At 38.3% G+C, this 17,571-nt stretch overlaps 1 protein-coding gene across 1 annotated transcript in view; it reads left to right on the top strand.

The window, feature by feature from the left end:
* The window catches only part of CSTPP1 (centriolar satellite-associated tubulin polyglutamylase complex regulator 1), a 78,623-nt gene that overhangs the window by 3,250 nt on the left and 57,802 nt on the right, over positions 1–17,571 (top strand). Inside the window, exon 2 of the mRNA XM_056492614.1 lies at positions 5,802–5,904. Coding sequence (XP_056348589.1) covers positions 5,802–5,904 — 103 coding nt within the window. The remainder of the gene's footprint in view (positions 1–5,801; positions 5,905–17,571) is intronic.

Genomic DNA, 17,571 nt, shown 5'->3' with positions numbered 1-17,571 from the left:
ATTTCTATTTTCTATGTATTCTCCTGCTTCTACTACCCAGCTCCAGGATATTGTTTCTTGGCCTTCTTTCCAATATAAGGCATGTAAGAACACAGATACCGTGCTAGGGAAGTGCCTTATCAGTAAAGCATGGCCTATCAAGTGCCAGAAACATGGTTGTGTTTCCTCATCTCTCTCATAAAAGTTCTTGTATTTAATGATTAGAAAGAGTATACATTCTTTTACAAAACTGAGTAGCTCCCAACAGAGAACTTCAGTTGTGTAGATACTTTGCTGAAGCCTAAGGCTTGCTTTTCTTCTGAACAGTCTTAAAAAATACTGATCTGGAAAGAGCAAGTACAGCACTTTAACAGCATAGTCAACACATAGGCTACATATTTTTCCAGATATCTGAGCTGACACTGATTCTCCTCTCAGTATAGATATTTGGTGAACTTCTGTGAAGCACTGTGGCTGAAAGATCTCGTGGTCTAGAAAAAGAGAAGACAATACCTTTTTTAAAAATTTTTTTCTTGCTCTGCTGTAGGAGATAGGAGAACTGTAATGTAGATTGTATATAATGTGTAAGAGTTTGCTTATAGAAATGTTAGTTAAATTTGAATCTTCTTAGGCTCAGTCTAGTACTTTGTCCAAAAGTTGGAGATTTCACCACCATACTGCTGTTGTGCCACAGGATTTCCACCTTAACTTGAAAGGTAGATCCTGAAGGTAGAGTTCCAGAACAGGAGAGTATGGTCATTCTGAGCATGAATAGGTAGGGAACCATTAGGCTGTTTAATGCCTTATAATAAACTGGAATGACAATTTCTTCCACAATTAATAATTTTAGATTTAAACAAAAAACCTCCAAAAACCCCAACCAAACAAAAAGGTAAAAGATAGTTCAACAATTTGCTTTGTTGAGGGGATGGTTTCTAGCAGCTGTGTGTCACCTTGCCAGAAGCAGTCTGCTGGATGGACTTGCGCAATTACATCAGTCTGTGTCCAGTATTATGCTCATTATTTGAAATAAATTCTCAGCTATGGTCAAGATTAAATTATAAATGGAAACATTTCTTAAATTTTTTCTTGAAAGTGGTTTTGAGACTTTGAACATATGACATATACTTTAGTTACTCTGTGTGACCCCTTGGCATGTGCTCCTTAGAAACAGCATGTCCCACGTTGTGTGATACCTCTGGTTTGACAAGGTCTGCTTGTACTTATATGTTCTGTGTTTCAAAAAACATTTTGCTTTTGAGGGTTAATAGGAAATTAGTCTGTGAAGCTATGCAAAACTGGAAGGAGCTATGACAGTATAGAGATGTAGCATTTAGGTTAATAGTTTTGTTCACTTACTTCTCTTTCCTAGGCTATTTCTTAGCAACATGTAAAGAGACTCAGTCCTTACTGATATCTGAAAATATTATAATGAGCATCCTGAAAAAACATTAATGCTGGAAAAATCTCCTAAGTTGGTGTGATTTTGTTGTTGCAGTTTATATCCTTACTATTTCCCTCTTGCATCATTATTGTTTTGGTAATATTTGCATGAAATTGATTTTATGTTACTCTAGATGTATCTTTCCAATGTGTGTAATAAGGTAGTGTCCTTAGTTAAGCTCCAGTTTAGAACAAATACTGAAAGGGTATTGAGGTATTACCTGATGCTCTCAGAATGTATGTTCTTAGAGATTAAAAAATGCCAGAAATACTCCAGATACATTAAAGCTTGTTATGCTCTCGAGCTTCTGATAAGTGAAATGAATCATAATGTTAATTGCATCAAGTAGTGTGTATTTTCAGTACTTCAGCTGAGGAGGAGGCAAATAAGTAAGAAAAGCTGGTCTTATTATCCAGGAATTCTCACTTCTGATTTTTCAGCATATTCAGTTATGCCCAGGAATGACCTCAATTAAAAAAAAAAAAAAAAAAAAAAAAAAGCCCTCTTGTGTGCATACAGAACAAATTGCTTTGATAGACAGTTCTTGTTTCAGAAGTCATAAGGAGTCACATATCCTGCAGAGTTAAGCAATAATATTACCACTTGGATAATAAAACCATTACATATACACAATATCATGACTTAAAGGTGACATCTATTTCTTTCCTTCCTCCCGAATTTCAGGCTCTGAGAATTTCAGTGCCTATATTTGGTTTTGTACGGTGATATTATTTGCATTAAATTTTCTTTCAAGACTTTTCAAGTATCAATGCTTGTTCTTACAAGATGTGTAAATCAAACCTACAAAGTAGTGGATTGTTTGTTCTCATCAGAAGATTGAAACAAGTAATTTGGTGGCTTATAAAAAGACTATTTTAAATAGTAAAATACATATGCAAAATTATTTGGTGTGGTTACAGCTAAATGGAAATAGTTGTGATTGTCTAATCTGTTGTAGAGAAATCCATAGAAGTTATGGATTGACTGTGGGTGTAATCCTCATTATGCCTTGTACTTGTAAGCTGAAGGTTTCTATGACTTGGTCTGGCCATGCTTGAATTGAACAGCCAGTGCTTGGCCTTGAATTTGATTCTGAGCCAAAAGTGCATTCATACCAAAATTCATTTAAACATTGGGCATGTGAGTGATGGTGGGATGTGAGCACGTGAGTATCAGAGGCTGTTCTCTTAAGTGCTGCAGGGGGCAGTTTTGGAGGAGCTGTACATGCTGCTACTGATTGGACTGAGGCTCCAAGTGTAACATCACTGCTAGTGATTTAGTGATAGGAATTAAGATATTCTTTGCAAAGGTGTTTACTTAACATCAGGTTATGGGCTGCCAGAAAAATCCTCTGTTAACTTAACTCTGTCAGATTCCAGTGGAAACCAACTTAGTTTTTAAATCTTGCACCAAAGAGTGTGGCACCTAACAAATGAGTGTGGCAGGCACACTGACTTCCTGTTTGGGGTAGTTGCCTGGGATTGCAGAATTGAGAATTTTTGTTATATTTACAGAATATGGGTTGCATTGGAAAGTTCTGTATGAGTAGGGGATTTCTGTTTACAATAAGCCCAAAACAAGCAAATGCCGAGGATGATGTCCTGATGTAACACCTCCTGTGTGGAAACTGCAGTATACTGCAGTTCTGTCAGGAAGAAAATTAGAAGAGACAGAGAGCTGTAATAGCACAGTGGCACGAATATTTGAGCTTTACATTCTGATTTGGACTTGCTGCCTTTTTATTGCAAAGTGGGCCTCAAAAATTTGAGCAACCAGTACATAATTATTCCTGAATTTTCAAAAACTATTAAAATGTATGAATCATCTCATTTATTCTGCCTAGAACTACACAGATTTTTGAATATGCTTGCATAAATGGTTAATGTTTCGGTAGAGTTCCAGTGTTTGTTATGGAAAGTACCATTTGTATAAATTAAGGAACTATTATTTTGCTATAACCAGACTTCTGGCACTTTATTTTGCCTCTCTGGCCTGCTAAAACCTGTCTGCAAATTACATTTGGTTCTATGACTTTCCTATATAGTGTAGCATTAGTTGGGTTATAAAACATATTGCTTGCATCGTTCCATGGAACTAGGCAGTCAGTGAACAGGAAGCCAGAGCTGGAATTTGGTTTGGCAGTGTGAACTGTGCTACCTGGAAAAGAGCACAGCAGCCAAAGGGACAAAGAGGGAGACTTCTCAAGGAGATTTCAAGTGCTATTTTCTTTTAATTTCTGTGCTCACAATTTGTTCTTTTCCCCACACCTCTACCCACTCTTCTGGGAAATAGGTATAGAGGCTTTTTGCCAGGATCCTTAGGCTATGCAACAAAAAGCTTAGGAGAAATACCCTTTTACAAGCAATTGTATTCAATAGTGACCTATATATTTTTTGTGTACATTTTGAAATGTCTAAAACTCTATGTTGAAAGTTAATTTATTCTCCAGGAGCAGATTCAAAAAGTATTTATTATAGAGGTCAGCCACAATGTACTGTGTAGCACTGTGGGGCCATGCCTGTCTATTCCCAATGACTTTTATGGGAGGTTCATGACTCTAAAGAAGCAAAATAACATAAATATGGTTCATTGATAGTGGCTATTCTATGAAAGTAGAGTATACTTCCTCACAAAGTGTTGAGAGTGGTTTTGCAGGTGAGCAAAAGTTTATTTCAGGCTGAGATGAGTGGAAGTCTGTCTGCTAGTAGCATTTCCTGGCATAATCTGGTGCTGCTGACACCTCAAGAGGGGCCTGGGGAGATGATTGCTGAGTGTGAGATGGAGTGCTTCAGGAGGAGGGAAGAAGCATGGGCTGAAGTAAAGTTACCCAGTTGTTGCTATCCTGAGCCTATGACTGGGCTGCACGGACTCATTCTTCCCTCAGGGGACACAGGTGCGCAGAGCTATTTTTCTTTAATCACTCACATAAATTAAATTTATTTCTTTGCATTAAAATAATTAAATAAAGCTACGCCCTATATCTTTTAGTGCCAGATAATATCTTTAAACCTTTGGCTCACCATTTTGCTATCAGCTGCAAGGTATTTTCCAGGGTGTGCTTAACCAATTTTACCATTGTCCTGAAAAGTGTTCTAGGCAGAGAAATCCCCTGATAGCAATCAATATTCATGCATACTTTTAATCACTTTATCCAATGGGAATAATCATTTCCGGGCCTCTCCTGAGGTCCACCTGCCCCACACTAAGATGAAAGGACCTTCAATGCTGTGTATCAAGTGGCACAGGCTTGATGCTTAGCAGGATATTAAACACAAATTAAAATGGTTTGGAGAATATTGATGTGGGTCTGAGGTTGGCCAGTTGCTGGTGAGGGGGTGATTCTGCCACGTCTGGAGCAGATTGGCAAGGAGCAGGAACAGCCCTTGCTTTTCCTATATTCCCTAAGGGTTTTCTTCTGCTCTTTTTAGGACACGACACTACTTGCAAAGGTGCAGTAGGTTACGTGTTTAGGATGGAGGTGTGTGGTTTGGGAACAGGGTTTGTGTGCTTTCCAGGTTAGGAATGATTTTCCTGGGTTCGTTGTAACTTGTCTTCTGATTGTTGAACTTGTAGATTTGGAAAGTCTACTGGCTGCTAGCTGGCACATCACCTCAGACTCAGCTCTTTGTTGCTCCAACTTGGTTTCTAGCCAAAAACATCAAAGGGACTCAGTGGTAAATCTGTGCTGCTTCCTTCTTGGCAAATGCTTGTTTTGTTCAGTCTGCCCCCTGTAGAAGCAGCAAAACAGTTTGTGTTGCACTAAACGGTCTTTCCTCTGGAGCCTTATAAGTGTGTCATTCTGTGGTGGGATACTGGCAGATCCACCATTTGTGAAATTCTCCCATGTTTGGCCTAGGCAGTTATTTGAGACTGGCTGTTGAGCAATATAAATCTCTCTTGGCATTCAGACCTGTTCCTCACCTGCCATATTCATTGATGGTTGTTTGGAAACAGATGTGCTTTTATTTGCACCTTCAGGAAGAAGCCTTTACAGAGCAACCTTAAAGCTACTTGGCTTTGGTATAGAGGGAAGGGCAAGAAACTCCTAAAGTTCTGCAACGGCCCCATCAAAACAGCATTGACAATCTGTGTGGGAAAGATGGCTCAGAACAGAACTCCTCTGGAGTAAGCATTTTCCAGAGAAACTGCCTCACAGCTTCTCTCTGGAGATTCTAAAAAAGAGTCATCACTGTTAATTACCAACTCTGTGTAGCCAGGAAGGAAAGCAGAGATTTAGGTGATGAATTTTGCTATCAATTTCTGGGAGAAAGGAGCCTCCACTCTAACTGAGTAAGGCACACAGCTGGGCTTGTCTGGCCCTGGGCTTTGCAGACCCCTTCTATTCTAACTTCTGTCTCTTATTCTCTTTTATTTGCAGCTCAGCGACATGTCCTCACATACATGGAGGATGCAGTGAGCCAGCTGCTGGAGAACAGAGAAGATATTAGTCAGTATGGCATTGCCAGGTTCTTCACTGAATAGTAAGTACATCAGGATGCTGCCAATAGGGCCAGCCTGAGGGGGGCTTTTGGAAACAGACAGAGTACATGGAGAATGGAGCTGGACACGTGCTGGTTATGTTGTGAATGCTGGATTTTACTGGGTTAGCCAAGGGCTGTCTGAGCGTGTTTTGGAAATGTACAAGGGTTTTGTACAGTTCAGTACCTCTTCTATTACAAACATTCGTGTGAAGCAGTCACTCTGGGGAACAGCAATTTTAAAAACATGGAAAACCAAATTCTGCTTGTCTTGGTCAGGACTGTTAGTATCAAGCTGAGAGAGTATGAGAAATACTGAAGCAAACTGTTTCACAGACTGCTTCTGCTTTCTGCAGCACTCATTCTTCCTTTTTCTGAGTATGAATTTGAACTGTCTCCTTGTGTGATTGTTGTCCTGTTGCATGCTTTAAAAGGATGCCTCTTCTTCCCCTAAAACCTGTATAAATCCTTAAATACTGGACATGAGCACTATCTCTTCTTACTAACTAGCAAAAAAAAAAATTGAGGGAAAAGCTGTGTACTTTCTGTCCACAGAAAGTAATGCTGACATTAGTCAGCTGAGCAAATAGTCAGTAAACAAGAGCTTAAGAAAAATAAAGAGCAGGATTACAATGACCTCCACCCAGTGATAACATTTCTTTACCAGAGTTGAAGGCAAGGTGGCTTTGAAATGCCCAGCTGAAATTATTATCCCAGCATCTCTGGAGATTAGATTTAGTTTGCATCTAATTTCAAACTGACGCTTCTGTGCCTTTTCAAAACTTCTGATCATATATACTTCAAAAATTAAATGGTGAGCAAGAGGTCATTCATGCAGTGAAACTGTTCAAAATCCTTCTCTGCAATATTTCTTCATCTTGACATGACAACCATTTTCTTTTCACTTCCTATTCCTCTTCTCCCTTTAAGAGTAAGTAGTGACTCAAGACCATTATAATGAACAAAACCATCACCATAGAGCAAAACTTAGAGATTGACTTAGTTGCTGGAAATCTTGTTTTTCCCAATTATTTTCAGAGATATTATTTTGACAATGGTTTTTTGTTCCTAGTGAGTGTTTTGTGGAGTTTCTGATTTCATGAAAGACAGGAAAAATGTGAAAGTTCATTAATTCTGTAATATAGAACCAGTAGATCTCTTTTTTTCTTTTTTCTTTTATAAAGTATCTGGAGTTTAGCAGATGAAACTGCGTCCCCATACCAAAGTGCAAACAAGCTTAGTAATTTTAGGAGCTGTGAAGATTTGAAATGTGGTATTCCTCATTTAAAGTGAAAATAAGTGATAGCCAATATGAGTATAGAATGTGAAGTTTCATATTATGAAAATGTCGTATGTTCTGGCTCCTAGGGCTTAGTGGTGAACCCTGACTATCCAAAAGATTTCTGTTTATCTACCAACTACCAACATTTGTTCTGGCTGTGCTTTGAAGGTTACACTACTCTCCCAAGCAAATAAACTTGATCTTTAGTCTCAACATCTTCAAACTCAAAAGATAACTTGTGAGATTGCAGAAGGTTTGTGGGCACTCTCCCAGTGTTTTCCTTAATCCGTGTTTTTCTGCAGGAGAGGATTGGAATGTGCATGTTTTGAAGTATGCTACAGGGATTCAAGATGAAGGGATTTGGTATTAGGATGTCCAGTTTTTAAAATTGTCCTTTCCCTATTTATGCTGACTTAAAATTAGAGACCAGGCCCAGGGTATAGAAAGCTAGCAGGCAAGTCCAAACAAGTAACTTCTTAAAAAGAAGTTTATGGGATAAAAGAATGACCTGTGTAACTTTTCAGAAATTGAAATTAGACTGTCAAGGACTGGTGTTAGATATTTTCCAAACTCCTCTCAGAGGGCATACTTTTCAATATAGTGGTGTTCCATGGACTTCTCTACTGGATATTCACTGCTGAACAACTGGTATTTTTTTGTTGTTGGTTGTTTTTTGGTGTGTGTTTGTTTTTGGTTTTTTCTTTAGTTTTTTTGTGTGTGTGTGGTTTTTTGTTTTGTTTTGTTTTGTTTTTTTTGTAATTAAGAAAATTTTGTTGGGACTTAGCATACCCAACTGAAATTTCAGAATTGAAAATTAGGCAGTCATTTAGCTCAGTATGGATCAAGCAGTAAGTGTTTTGCTGGCAATGAGTATTTCAGTTGTTTCTAAGAAATGGAATTGGGTATGTATTTCACTGCTATCCACCAATCCACCATCTAGCACTGTGATTGCTGATTGCAGAGGGCTGACCTTAATCTCTACAGTTTTCATTCCAGAATAGTTTTAGTCTTCAAGGATAGTTTTTTCTCCCACTTTATTCCAGTGTTCATTTGTCCCAGTCATGTGGACATCTGCTTTCAATCTTGGGAGTACCTTGAGGCTTCCCTCATCTGGCTCACTCCTGACCCTTACAGGAATAGGGATCAATCACCCCTCTGTCAATTAATCCACGTCTTTTAGTTAAACAAGTAAAATTATGCCTCTTTTAGGACTAATCTTGATTTTATAGATATGCTGATATGCTACTGGTATTTGTTCATTACAAGTCTGAGAAATCTCAGCTCTGCTCTTGAATCTCCATGAAATGCAGACTCTTGAAAACCCTCTGTGTAATTACACACTAATGCTGCTTTGCTTCTTCCAGCCTAATGTCTGTGCCAACATGTCTTAAAGGAACATGTTCCCCCTATACATTATTTATCATCCTGTTTTCTTGATCTTTCCTATACTGAAGAAAAACAGGGCCCCCATGCTAATGCATTTGATCATGCAGAGGGAATGTGCATAGCATCCCACTTTATATTTTCTGGGCTCTTAAAAGGAGTCTGTGTGTCTTTTTTTTCATTTCATCTAAAAGAACCAGCAAAAAAAAAAAAAAAAAAAAAAATTGATGTAGAGACTTATTGCTAGTACGTTTTATTTTTCTTGTAGGCTAACACTTTGCCTGAAACTTTCTCTTCCATCGTTCAGGTAGATGTGCTGCTCTGTTTAAGATTTTGGAAAGTTCAGAAATAATAACCAGTTGTAGCTTACCTTGGTTAGGAGACTGTTATTTCTGTAACTTTAATTGTCTGCTTGATAAAACAAACACAAGTGAACTGGAGACATGGGAATGGACTTTTTTTTTTTTTTTTTTTTTTTTTTTTGAGTCTATATTCTTGTTGTAACTCTTCTCCTTTTCTTTTGTTTCTGGTGAAATGTCTCCTGACCACCTTCCAACTAGAGCATGACTGAGAAAAGCATCTTGCTTTTAGCTTGCAGGTGTAGTGCTTCATCCACTGGACTCTGCAAACTGATGTCTGAGATCCCCTTTTTCTGTAAAGGATGTGTCTGCTGGCTTTAACTTGAATGCCCCTGCTGGATCTTGTGTGACAGTTTAACAGTATTTATCTGAGAAGGCAACTGTGATGTGTGTGATAGGGTTGGGGGTCAGATACTGCTTTTAGATCTGTTGTGTGCCTGGCAATTCAAAATACCAGCTCTGTGCTGTGTAGAGCCCTGTTTTACAGGAAGGAACATTTGCTTTGTTCCTGATAACAAGACTGCCGGTGCTGTATAGTTTGGGACCCTGGGAAGGAAGATGTTATCATGGTGAGAAGTATCAGCTTCTAGCAATGAAAGCACCTCATTTTCTCTTGCTGTCTGGATTGGCTGGAACAATTTGTTCAACTCTTTCCTTAGGGACAAATATGATACCGCTCCCTTGGCTTTCTCTGGCAGTAGACATAGGCTTTGGTATCCGACAAACTTTTGGCTTGTTCAGTCCTTTATTGCAGTACAACATTACAGAAATAAATCTGTAGAGTAAACAATGTCCTCCTCTTTGAAAAAGTCTCAATACCCTTGAGGGAGGAGGGCAGGGGGGAAGGGCCAGGAACAAGACAGATGGGATGCCCATGAGAACTAAGCCACTCAGTGAAGGCAACCTTAATTGGCAACTGGAAATAAGCTGAATTATCCGATTATGAAAAGGAGAGATTCTTAGAGTTAGCTTAGAGCCATCAATTTTCTTTTTTCTTTGCATCTGTATATGTAGGCCTTATCACCATCATCATCTTGCTGTCATCTGCTCTGCATCTTTCCCCTTTTCAGAGTAACTTGTTTTGTCTTGTTTGCAAGGATAGTGTAAGCTCTTCAAGACAAAAATGATATTGTACTGCGTGTACTTTACAGCACCTAGCATTGTAGAATGTCGACTCTGTGCTTTGTACAATTACAGTACAAACAGCAAAAACAGTAGTGAGAAGGTCCTTAGGGCTTTGACAAGTTGTGCCAGATTCCCTTTCTGAGAGATGAAGACATTCATTAGAATTTCTCAGTACAACTGTTTGGGGGAGGGGCATTGGTTTTTGGGTTTTTTAGTGTTAGTTCTTTGTGGTTTGGTCAAATCAGTAGTATTTGTGAGGTATTAGCACTTTTAGGATATTATCTAAAATATTGATATTCCCTCTGATATAATCTTCTGAGCAATTGCAAAAATCCCACAACATTTCATATATTCTTCAAATACTGTCCTGATTCCTACATGTCTTCCGCTCTGGAGAGAAAAAGATAAAATTATCCCACTCGATGCAAGACTGCACTGAGCCATGTGATCAGTATCAAGCTGCTGCTGCTGTCAATGACCTAGCTGTGCAGCAGTCCTTTGGGCTGAAAATCTCAGCTGGGGTAATGTGCTTGATGGTTCCTGACAGGCTTTTACTTGGGATTCCTTGATCCCTAGGGCACTGCGTAAGACTGCTGTCTGCGTCTCCTTTGCTCTTCAGCTATCAGTGGTAAGAGAGTGAATATATGAACTCAGACACATCATTTGTGCCAGAAGCTCTGAGGAGGTTTTGCAGCTAATGTGAATAAGTTGCTGTGAAGGAAACATTTTGAAATGTCTCTCCACAGAGTACATGGATTTGCAGGATTGAATTTGTTGATAAATCTTTCTGGGGAGCCTACAGTAATTGCATATTTCTCCACTAAGAGTGTTGCTAATGGACACAAAGCCTTTCTCTTAGTGCCTTTATTGTCTTCCAGTCTCACCTCTACAGAGAAGCATTGTCAGAAGGGCAAACTCTCTTTCTTGTAATTGAATTTATCCAGCCCACCTTAGATATGGGATTTCAATAACTCCTGCACACTGTGCACGGGGTATGTGTTTTGTATGAGAGCTATGGAAGATTTGGAGGTTGTAGATAACTCTAAGATTTAAATTATGTGAATTTTGTCTGTAACCTATAGATCTGTCACCCAATGTTTTTATTATAGAATTGCTTTATGGCAGAAACAGCATTGGGATTTTGATATGATCTATGAACTCCTGATTTTTCCCAGAGTTGTTTCTCTGTAACAAACATTGCAACAAGTCCTAACCTGACAAATACGCTGGTTGGGAAAACTGCTGTTGTGTAAACAGCTGGAAAAAATGCATATATTAATTTCAATAACACAATTCCCACTGTAGATTGTACATGTTGCCAGTATACTAGTAAATGTAGTATTTTCTTATCTTATTCTTGAGAATCTTACAGATGAGTGGATACTCAGATGTGTCCCTTGCAAAGCAATATGGGGGGATAAAAAGGTTAAAAATCTTTTTGGTAAACAGGATTATCTTGGAAGAGTTGTAGCAAAGCAGTAACAGAATTGAACTTAAAAGAAAGCATTTACCAGTGATGCTCTGTGTGGTAATATACTCCATGTAAGGAACTTCTCATACTGTTTAGGTGACAGAAGAATCCACAGGATTTGCTAAAGCAAACATATAAATGTTAGCACTTTCTATCAGCATCTTGTTAGCACAGGATAGTTATCCATGATAACTGCACTTGCACACTGACTTGATCTGCACTGTGCTCTTGCTCTTTGAAGAGAGGTAATCACAATTTCCATCTGCAGTGTGATCAAATTATCATGCTCCTAGTATAGATTCACTGGAATAGCAGTGCAGTCTTTGCCCACTTCTTTCCTATTCTTTTACATCATGGAAATTACCTATTTACTTGTGGTCTTTTTCAGAATAGCTGCAGCAGGAGTTGGCTGACTACTTTATGGAGACCTTATGTAATTGGATATATTTTATTTGTTCTTATAGCCTTGAAGGTTGAAATGCAACGCATCTGCCATGAAATTGAGCTTCCTTCAGGTTAAAGCCAACTGCATATAGGTGGTGTGGATAGCTAATAAAACTGGAAAGAAATTTCCTAAAAGCCAGAGTCCAGGAATGTGGCAAATGGTACAAGCGTCAAGACAATATAAATCTGAGTTAACTGTGTACTTTTCCTTTATACTAGAGTTGAAAGTACTGTGCTCTCTCTAGCTTTAGTTTTTAACTCTAGTAAAACCCTTGTTTATGTTTCCAATTTTTTTATTGCTTTTCATCACACTTGCTGATATTACTAATACAAATTTGGAGAAGTATATGATCCCAGTTGGGAGTTAAAATCAGACTTTTGTGACTTCAAAAGTATGAACTTTTACAGGCTGGGGGATGAACAGATTGAGAGCAGCCCTGCCAAATAGGCTTTGGGAATAATGGTGGATAAGAGGCTGGACATGAGCTGGCAATGTGCATCACACCCTTTCTGGGAATTTTCTGTTTAGTTTTACTTTCTCCATAAGTCTGCTTTTTTAAAAAATTTTCTGTGATATTGTCTAGTTCCTGCCCTGTTCTTGCACTTCTTATCAAGCATCTCTGCTGTGTTTTTGTTTGTAGCCTTGCAGAAGTGAAAGAGCCCTCAAGTCAGAATTGGGGATCTCTGGAAATCTTATATTATCCATCTTCCACTGAGGACAGTGCGTAGTAGAGTTTGCCGTGGTGGAAACTAGATGTTCAATGCTGATGTAACTGTTTGACAAGCAACCTTTTCCATCACTCTGAAAAATTGCTCAGTTATGCTTGCTTGAGTCACTGTTGGAATATGTCAGAAAAGATGAGAAAGATAAATAGTGGTATATCCACCACAGATGTAGTGGATATACTTACAGTCTTTTGCATTCAATCTACAATGTGTATATAAAGCAATAATCTCACTTCATGCTTGGTGACATGCAGGAAAAATTGGATTTCCTGAAGTATTTCTAAGTGTTGTGAAGACAACTCTTTTAGTAATGTGAAATTGAGAACTGGAATTAGGTAGAAATGTACACGAGAACAGCAGCTTTGGAAAAACATAGCACCGTAGAAAGTTTGGTACATGGTGGCTTTTCCCATATTATATGTGGGGATTTTAAAATTATTCTTAAGAATGAAAGGCATAGCTTTATAATTTTCTGTTAGTATCATTTTCTTTTTAACATACTGTTTTCTCCAATAAAGCTTTTGACATCTCAAGCAGTAAGAGTGCCACTGTTGGATACATGGTAACTTCATGAATAGCTGTACCTCTCTCTGTGTTACTAACTCACATGGTTTAGTTCTTGTTTTAATGAAGCACTTTGGCATGAGTCTATGCTACTTTATGTTTATAGGAGATCAGTTTTAGAGTTCTTGGCTTCCATCTGCCTAAACCTGTAAGGCTTTCTATTAAATTGGAATCAAGTAGTGTAAGTTTGAGGAATACTTTATTTTTTCCCAGAAATATCTTTAAGAAACGATGGATCAGAATTGAAGTTGGGGTTTGTTTTTTTCGTTGTTGTTGATTTGGGTTTTTTTTTCCAGTTTTGTGTTGTTGGAAGGACTTTTATGTTTATTGTTTGACTGCAAAATGTTGAGGTGTCACAGAAAACCTTGAGGAACATTTCTAAGTGCTTTGCTAAGAATATATATGTTCCCTTGTGGACAAGGCCAACAAATGGAAAGTTTTTCCTAAAGCTGTAAAAATCAGAAAATGTTTGCAGCAATGGGGTTGGATAAGATCCTATAATAGGATTCCTTAACCTTTAAAGGATAAAATTAATTAACTGTGTCTGCATCTCCATGAATATCAAACACTAAAAGTCTTGCAAGCCTGAAAAATGTATTTTTAAAATGTGGTTTATCTTCTTTTTCTTTAAAAACAATATTAAACAATAGAAAAAAAGGCAAAAATCTAGTTTCTAGAAATCTGCATGTCTTCAAAGAACCTGTTATTTTCTCTGCAGTGCTATGTTGAAACCATACAGATCCCAGAATACATTAGCTTTAGTAACTTGCAATAACCACGTCCTGCAAATTTAATGTTATTGTGTATCTTCAAGTCAATTAAACAATCTGTAGATGGTCAACACTGTAGCCAAGCAGTTGTAGTGAGGACAAAGTGGTTTAGCTAAGCAATCTCCACATGCAGAGTTAGCATTAATGTCAAATGATGTAACTTCATCCATATTAAGGAATTTTGGCAAGGTTCATTTGTTGCCATGATGAAAATATTGGAAGCTGCTCAGTCTTTGATGTGCTTCTTGCCAAGGCAACTGAATAGGTGAGAGAGTACCAGTTGTAAATTTTTTCTTCTTAAATTCTCCAGTCAAACCAAGACTGAAATGAGCAAATATGAAATCTGTTTGCATGGCACCATTATTGAGTCTCTTTGGAACAGGTATTCTGTTATATTTCAGTATTTTGTGTGTCATCACAGTCATAACATGATTGGGCTGCTACCTTTTAAAATAACTAAAAGTCTAATTTATAAAACATGGAACTGTCTTACAACAGGAGAATTCATGCAGAATGGAACAAGCAGGCTCTTATACTTTGGCCTCAACTTTCTGAGAAGTCAGTTTGTCTTTACTAGGGATTTTACTTTGGTCTTAGGAGTTCAAAATGGATGCAGTTCCTCAATATTTTTCAAATCCATACTCCTCCTTTGGTGGACATTTATGCTTTGGTATCAAAATCCATCTGCAGCTGATGTCAGTTCCATAGCTACTTTCTGAACTGTTAGACAAGAGGAAATCAGAGTGTTTGTTGCCTTGTGTGGCTTTTGTTTTTAATAGCGTTTTTCATCTTAGTGCCATCACCCTTGCCACAGGTTCATGGTATGCTTTCTTTGGCATCTTGAAGCTAGTGAATGAATTCCACTGCATGACAAGGAGGACAGAAATACTTGTTGGTTAACAAAGGAAGCCAAAGAATGGAGATCATGGCTGTATGATAATGAAGCTAACAGGGGACTTGCATCTCCCATACTCTCAGAATATAGAGGGTTATAGAGCAGTTCAGAAGGAATTTTCTTCTTGCCCCAAAATGTCAAGTTGGACCACTTTGGACAAATACTAAGTAGATTAGCCAGCAAGTTATCATTTTTGCTTGTGTAGTTATAATTCTGGATTGGTTTATTGTTTATGTATTTAGCTTAGGTTTGGGCAGAAAAAGGAAGGGTTTTTTGAGGGAAGCTGGGTAGCAACTTGCAGTGATCTCCATAAAAGCTAGTTGTAATGGTGTTCGAGCAGCTGTTCCTGTGGTGTGCAACTTGCACAGTTTCCTACTGTAAAAACTAAATCTCTGTTTATCCTAGCAAGATCTCTCCAGACTCTGAAACACAGTGTAGTCTGAAATTGCACCTGATCAGTCTGAAAGAACTGGTCATGGGTGATTGATGCTTATCTGTGAAGGCTTCTTACTTTTCCCTTAAGCACCTTGGAGGGCTTCTGCAGGGCTATTTACGGTCTTTCATTGTATACCCTTTCCCATCTTCCTGAATACTAGGCTTCCCGGCTCATAATTCTAAGAAGAAGCTTTATTTCACAGTAGAAAGGGGCCCCAATATGTGGCCTATTATATCCATATCAGCTTGCTTACCCTTTTCAAACAGCTATTGTGTTTTAATAGGGCCCTGCCTGGCAGGGGGAGTCCTTAATTCCTGCTATGTAAGAATGGTCAGCTTGAGTTACAGCAAACTGCAGGATGCTGCTCTGATCAAAAGGCCTCTGTTTTTAAAGATTCCCGTGTCCCCACCCCTCCCGTTTGCCCTTTTTTTTTTTTTTTTTTTTTTTTTTTAAATCCTGGACTAATAATTCAACACAATATGATCTTTTTAGCTTGTGATGTGCAAACCTTGAGGTGTTAAATTACTGACCTAGCATATGAAAAATTAAGGGAGAGGGACTCTAATAAATATAAAGGCTTTCTGGGTAATAACAAGCAAGTACAGCAACTCCTTTAATCCTTTCCTTCTCTAGAATCTGTAAACTGGTCTCAGAGGGTTTGATTTGCTACAAAGCAACATAAAAAAGCTTGTTCACTGCCTACTCTGTGTCACAGGTGCTGTAGTTAATTTCCTTCATCCCAATACATGGTATAATCTCTGTACCACCTGTATTAAGTCTGTCATGAATACAGAGATTCCTGGCCTATATCAAGAAGTCTGAAAACACATAATTAAAATTTGTCTCATTCCTTTCCCCCTTTCCACACCCATCAGCTGAAGTAAACTTGAGTGGATGAGACAGAAAGGATCTCAAAAAATCCAGTCTCTGTGTTTGCAGTGTTATAGCACCCAGTCTTGCCAAAATTTTGTAGTGTTAATGATTTCCTATCTGCCTGGTTGTTAGAAAAACCAACTATTTTCCGTTAAAGCCAGTCATCAGGGATAACTTTTAGCATCTGTCTTGTCTTAACACATTTCTGAGGAAATGTCTAAAAAACCTGCTAATTTCATTAGAGAAAGATGGTGGTTTCCTTGAAGCTGACCTCAGTGTCCCAAGTTCTAAGATCTGTGGAATTTAAAAAAGCACTTGAAACAGTGGCTTTGAATTGAGGAATGTTCATGGTCCTACACTACCTTCCAAGGTGGATAGCTAAAAAAGCAGTCTAGTGATTCATCTGAATATTGCAAATATTGTAGTACACTTAAACCAAGAGGTGAAGAATAAAGTTATCTTAAACCACTTTCATACAGCAGGAATTTAATTAGTACAACAGTGATAGTGACTTATTTTTTTACCTAGTTATGCCTCCAGTTTTAAGTGTTCCCTCTCCGGGTTCCTTCTAGGCAAGGTAAACCTCACTTTGCTATCTCAGAGCATAGCCTTGGGCTAAGTGCAGTGAGTCATTTGGGGATGCTTTGTTGTGGATGAGTTATTTAACAATAGAAAGGGCGTATTTTTTTAAAGCTTTTTGTATTTCAGTTTTGTATTTTCTATTGCTAAAGCTAGTTCTTTGTTACCCATTGTAGCATAGTCTCTAATCCTAATACTCCTGGTTATCCCTTCTTAACTGTGCTGGAATTCAAACAATGAAGCAGTCTTGGAGCTTTGGGTTCCTTTCAGATAGAGCTAAACTGGAAGATGTGTTCCTTCTGCGAATGAGCATTCAGTCAATGGGGCTAGATTAGAGCTAGTCCAGAGCATGTGTCAAGAAAAAACAAATCCTGGATGCCCATAATATTGACATGAAATCCTCTGCATTGTTTTTCTCTACAGATGTTTCAGTCAGTGTAAACATAGCCTCTGACAGCAACTTTGCATTTGAGACTACCTTATTTTTGCTTGAGACACTCAACTCTGTTTTAATAGCTTAGACACTTGTGTAGCTGGCAAGAAAAGAGTGTGTGTGTATGTAAATGGTTCATGCTCAAGAAGCCTTCAAAATTTTTTGTTCATCATGCTCTTGATAGAAAACTCAAGCAGAATGCAGGCAATTAAGAAAAAATGGTCATTGTTCCTTGTTTTCCATTTGATAGAGGAGAGGTCCTGTAAGCTTGCTCAGCTCTTTGCATGGTAACCAAAGGTGACACCTGCTACTGGTACAGAAGGGTTCTGG

The sequence above is a fragment of the Oenanthe melanoleuca genome, chromosome 5, assembly GCF_029582105.1.
Source record: "Oenanthe melanoleuca isolate GR-GAL-2019-014 chromosome 5, OMel1.0, whole genome shotgun sequence".
In the NCBI taxonomy this organism is placed as follows: domain Eukaryota; kingdom Metazoa; phylum Chordata; class Aves; order Passeriformes; family Muscicapidae; genus Oenanthe; species Oenanthe melanoleuca.
The sequence above is the reverse complement of the archived record's forward strand: the minus strand, read 5'-3'. Positions and strand labels throughout refer to the sequence as shown.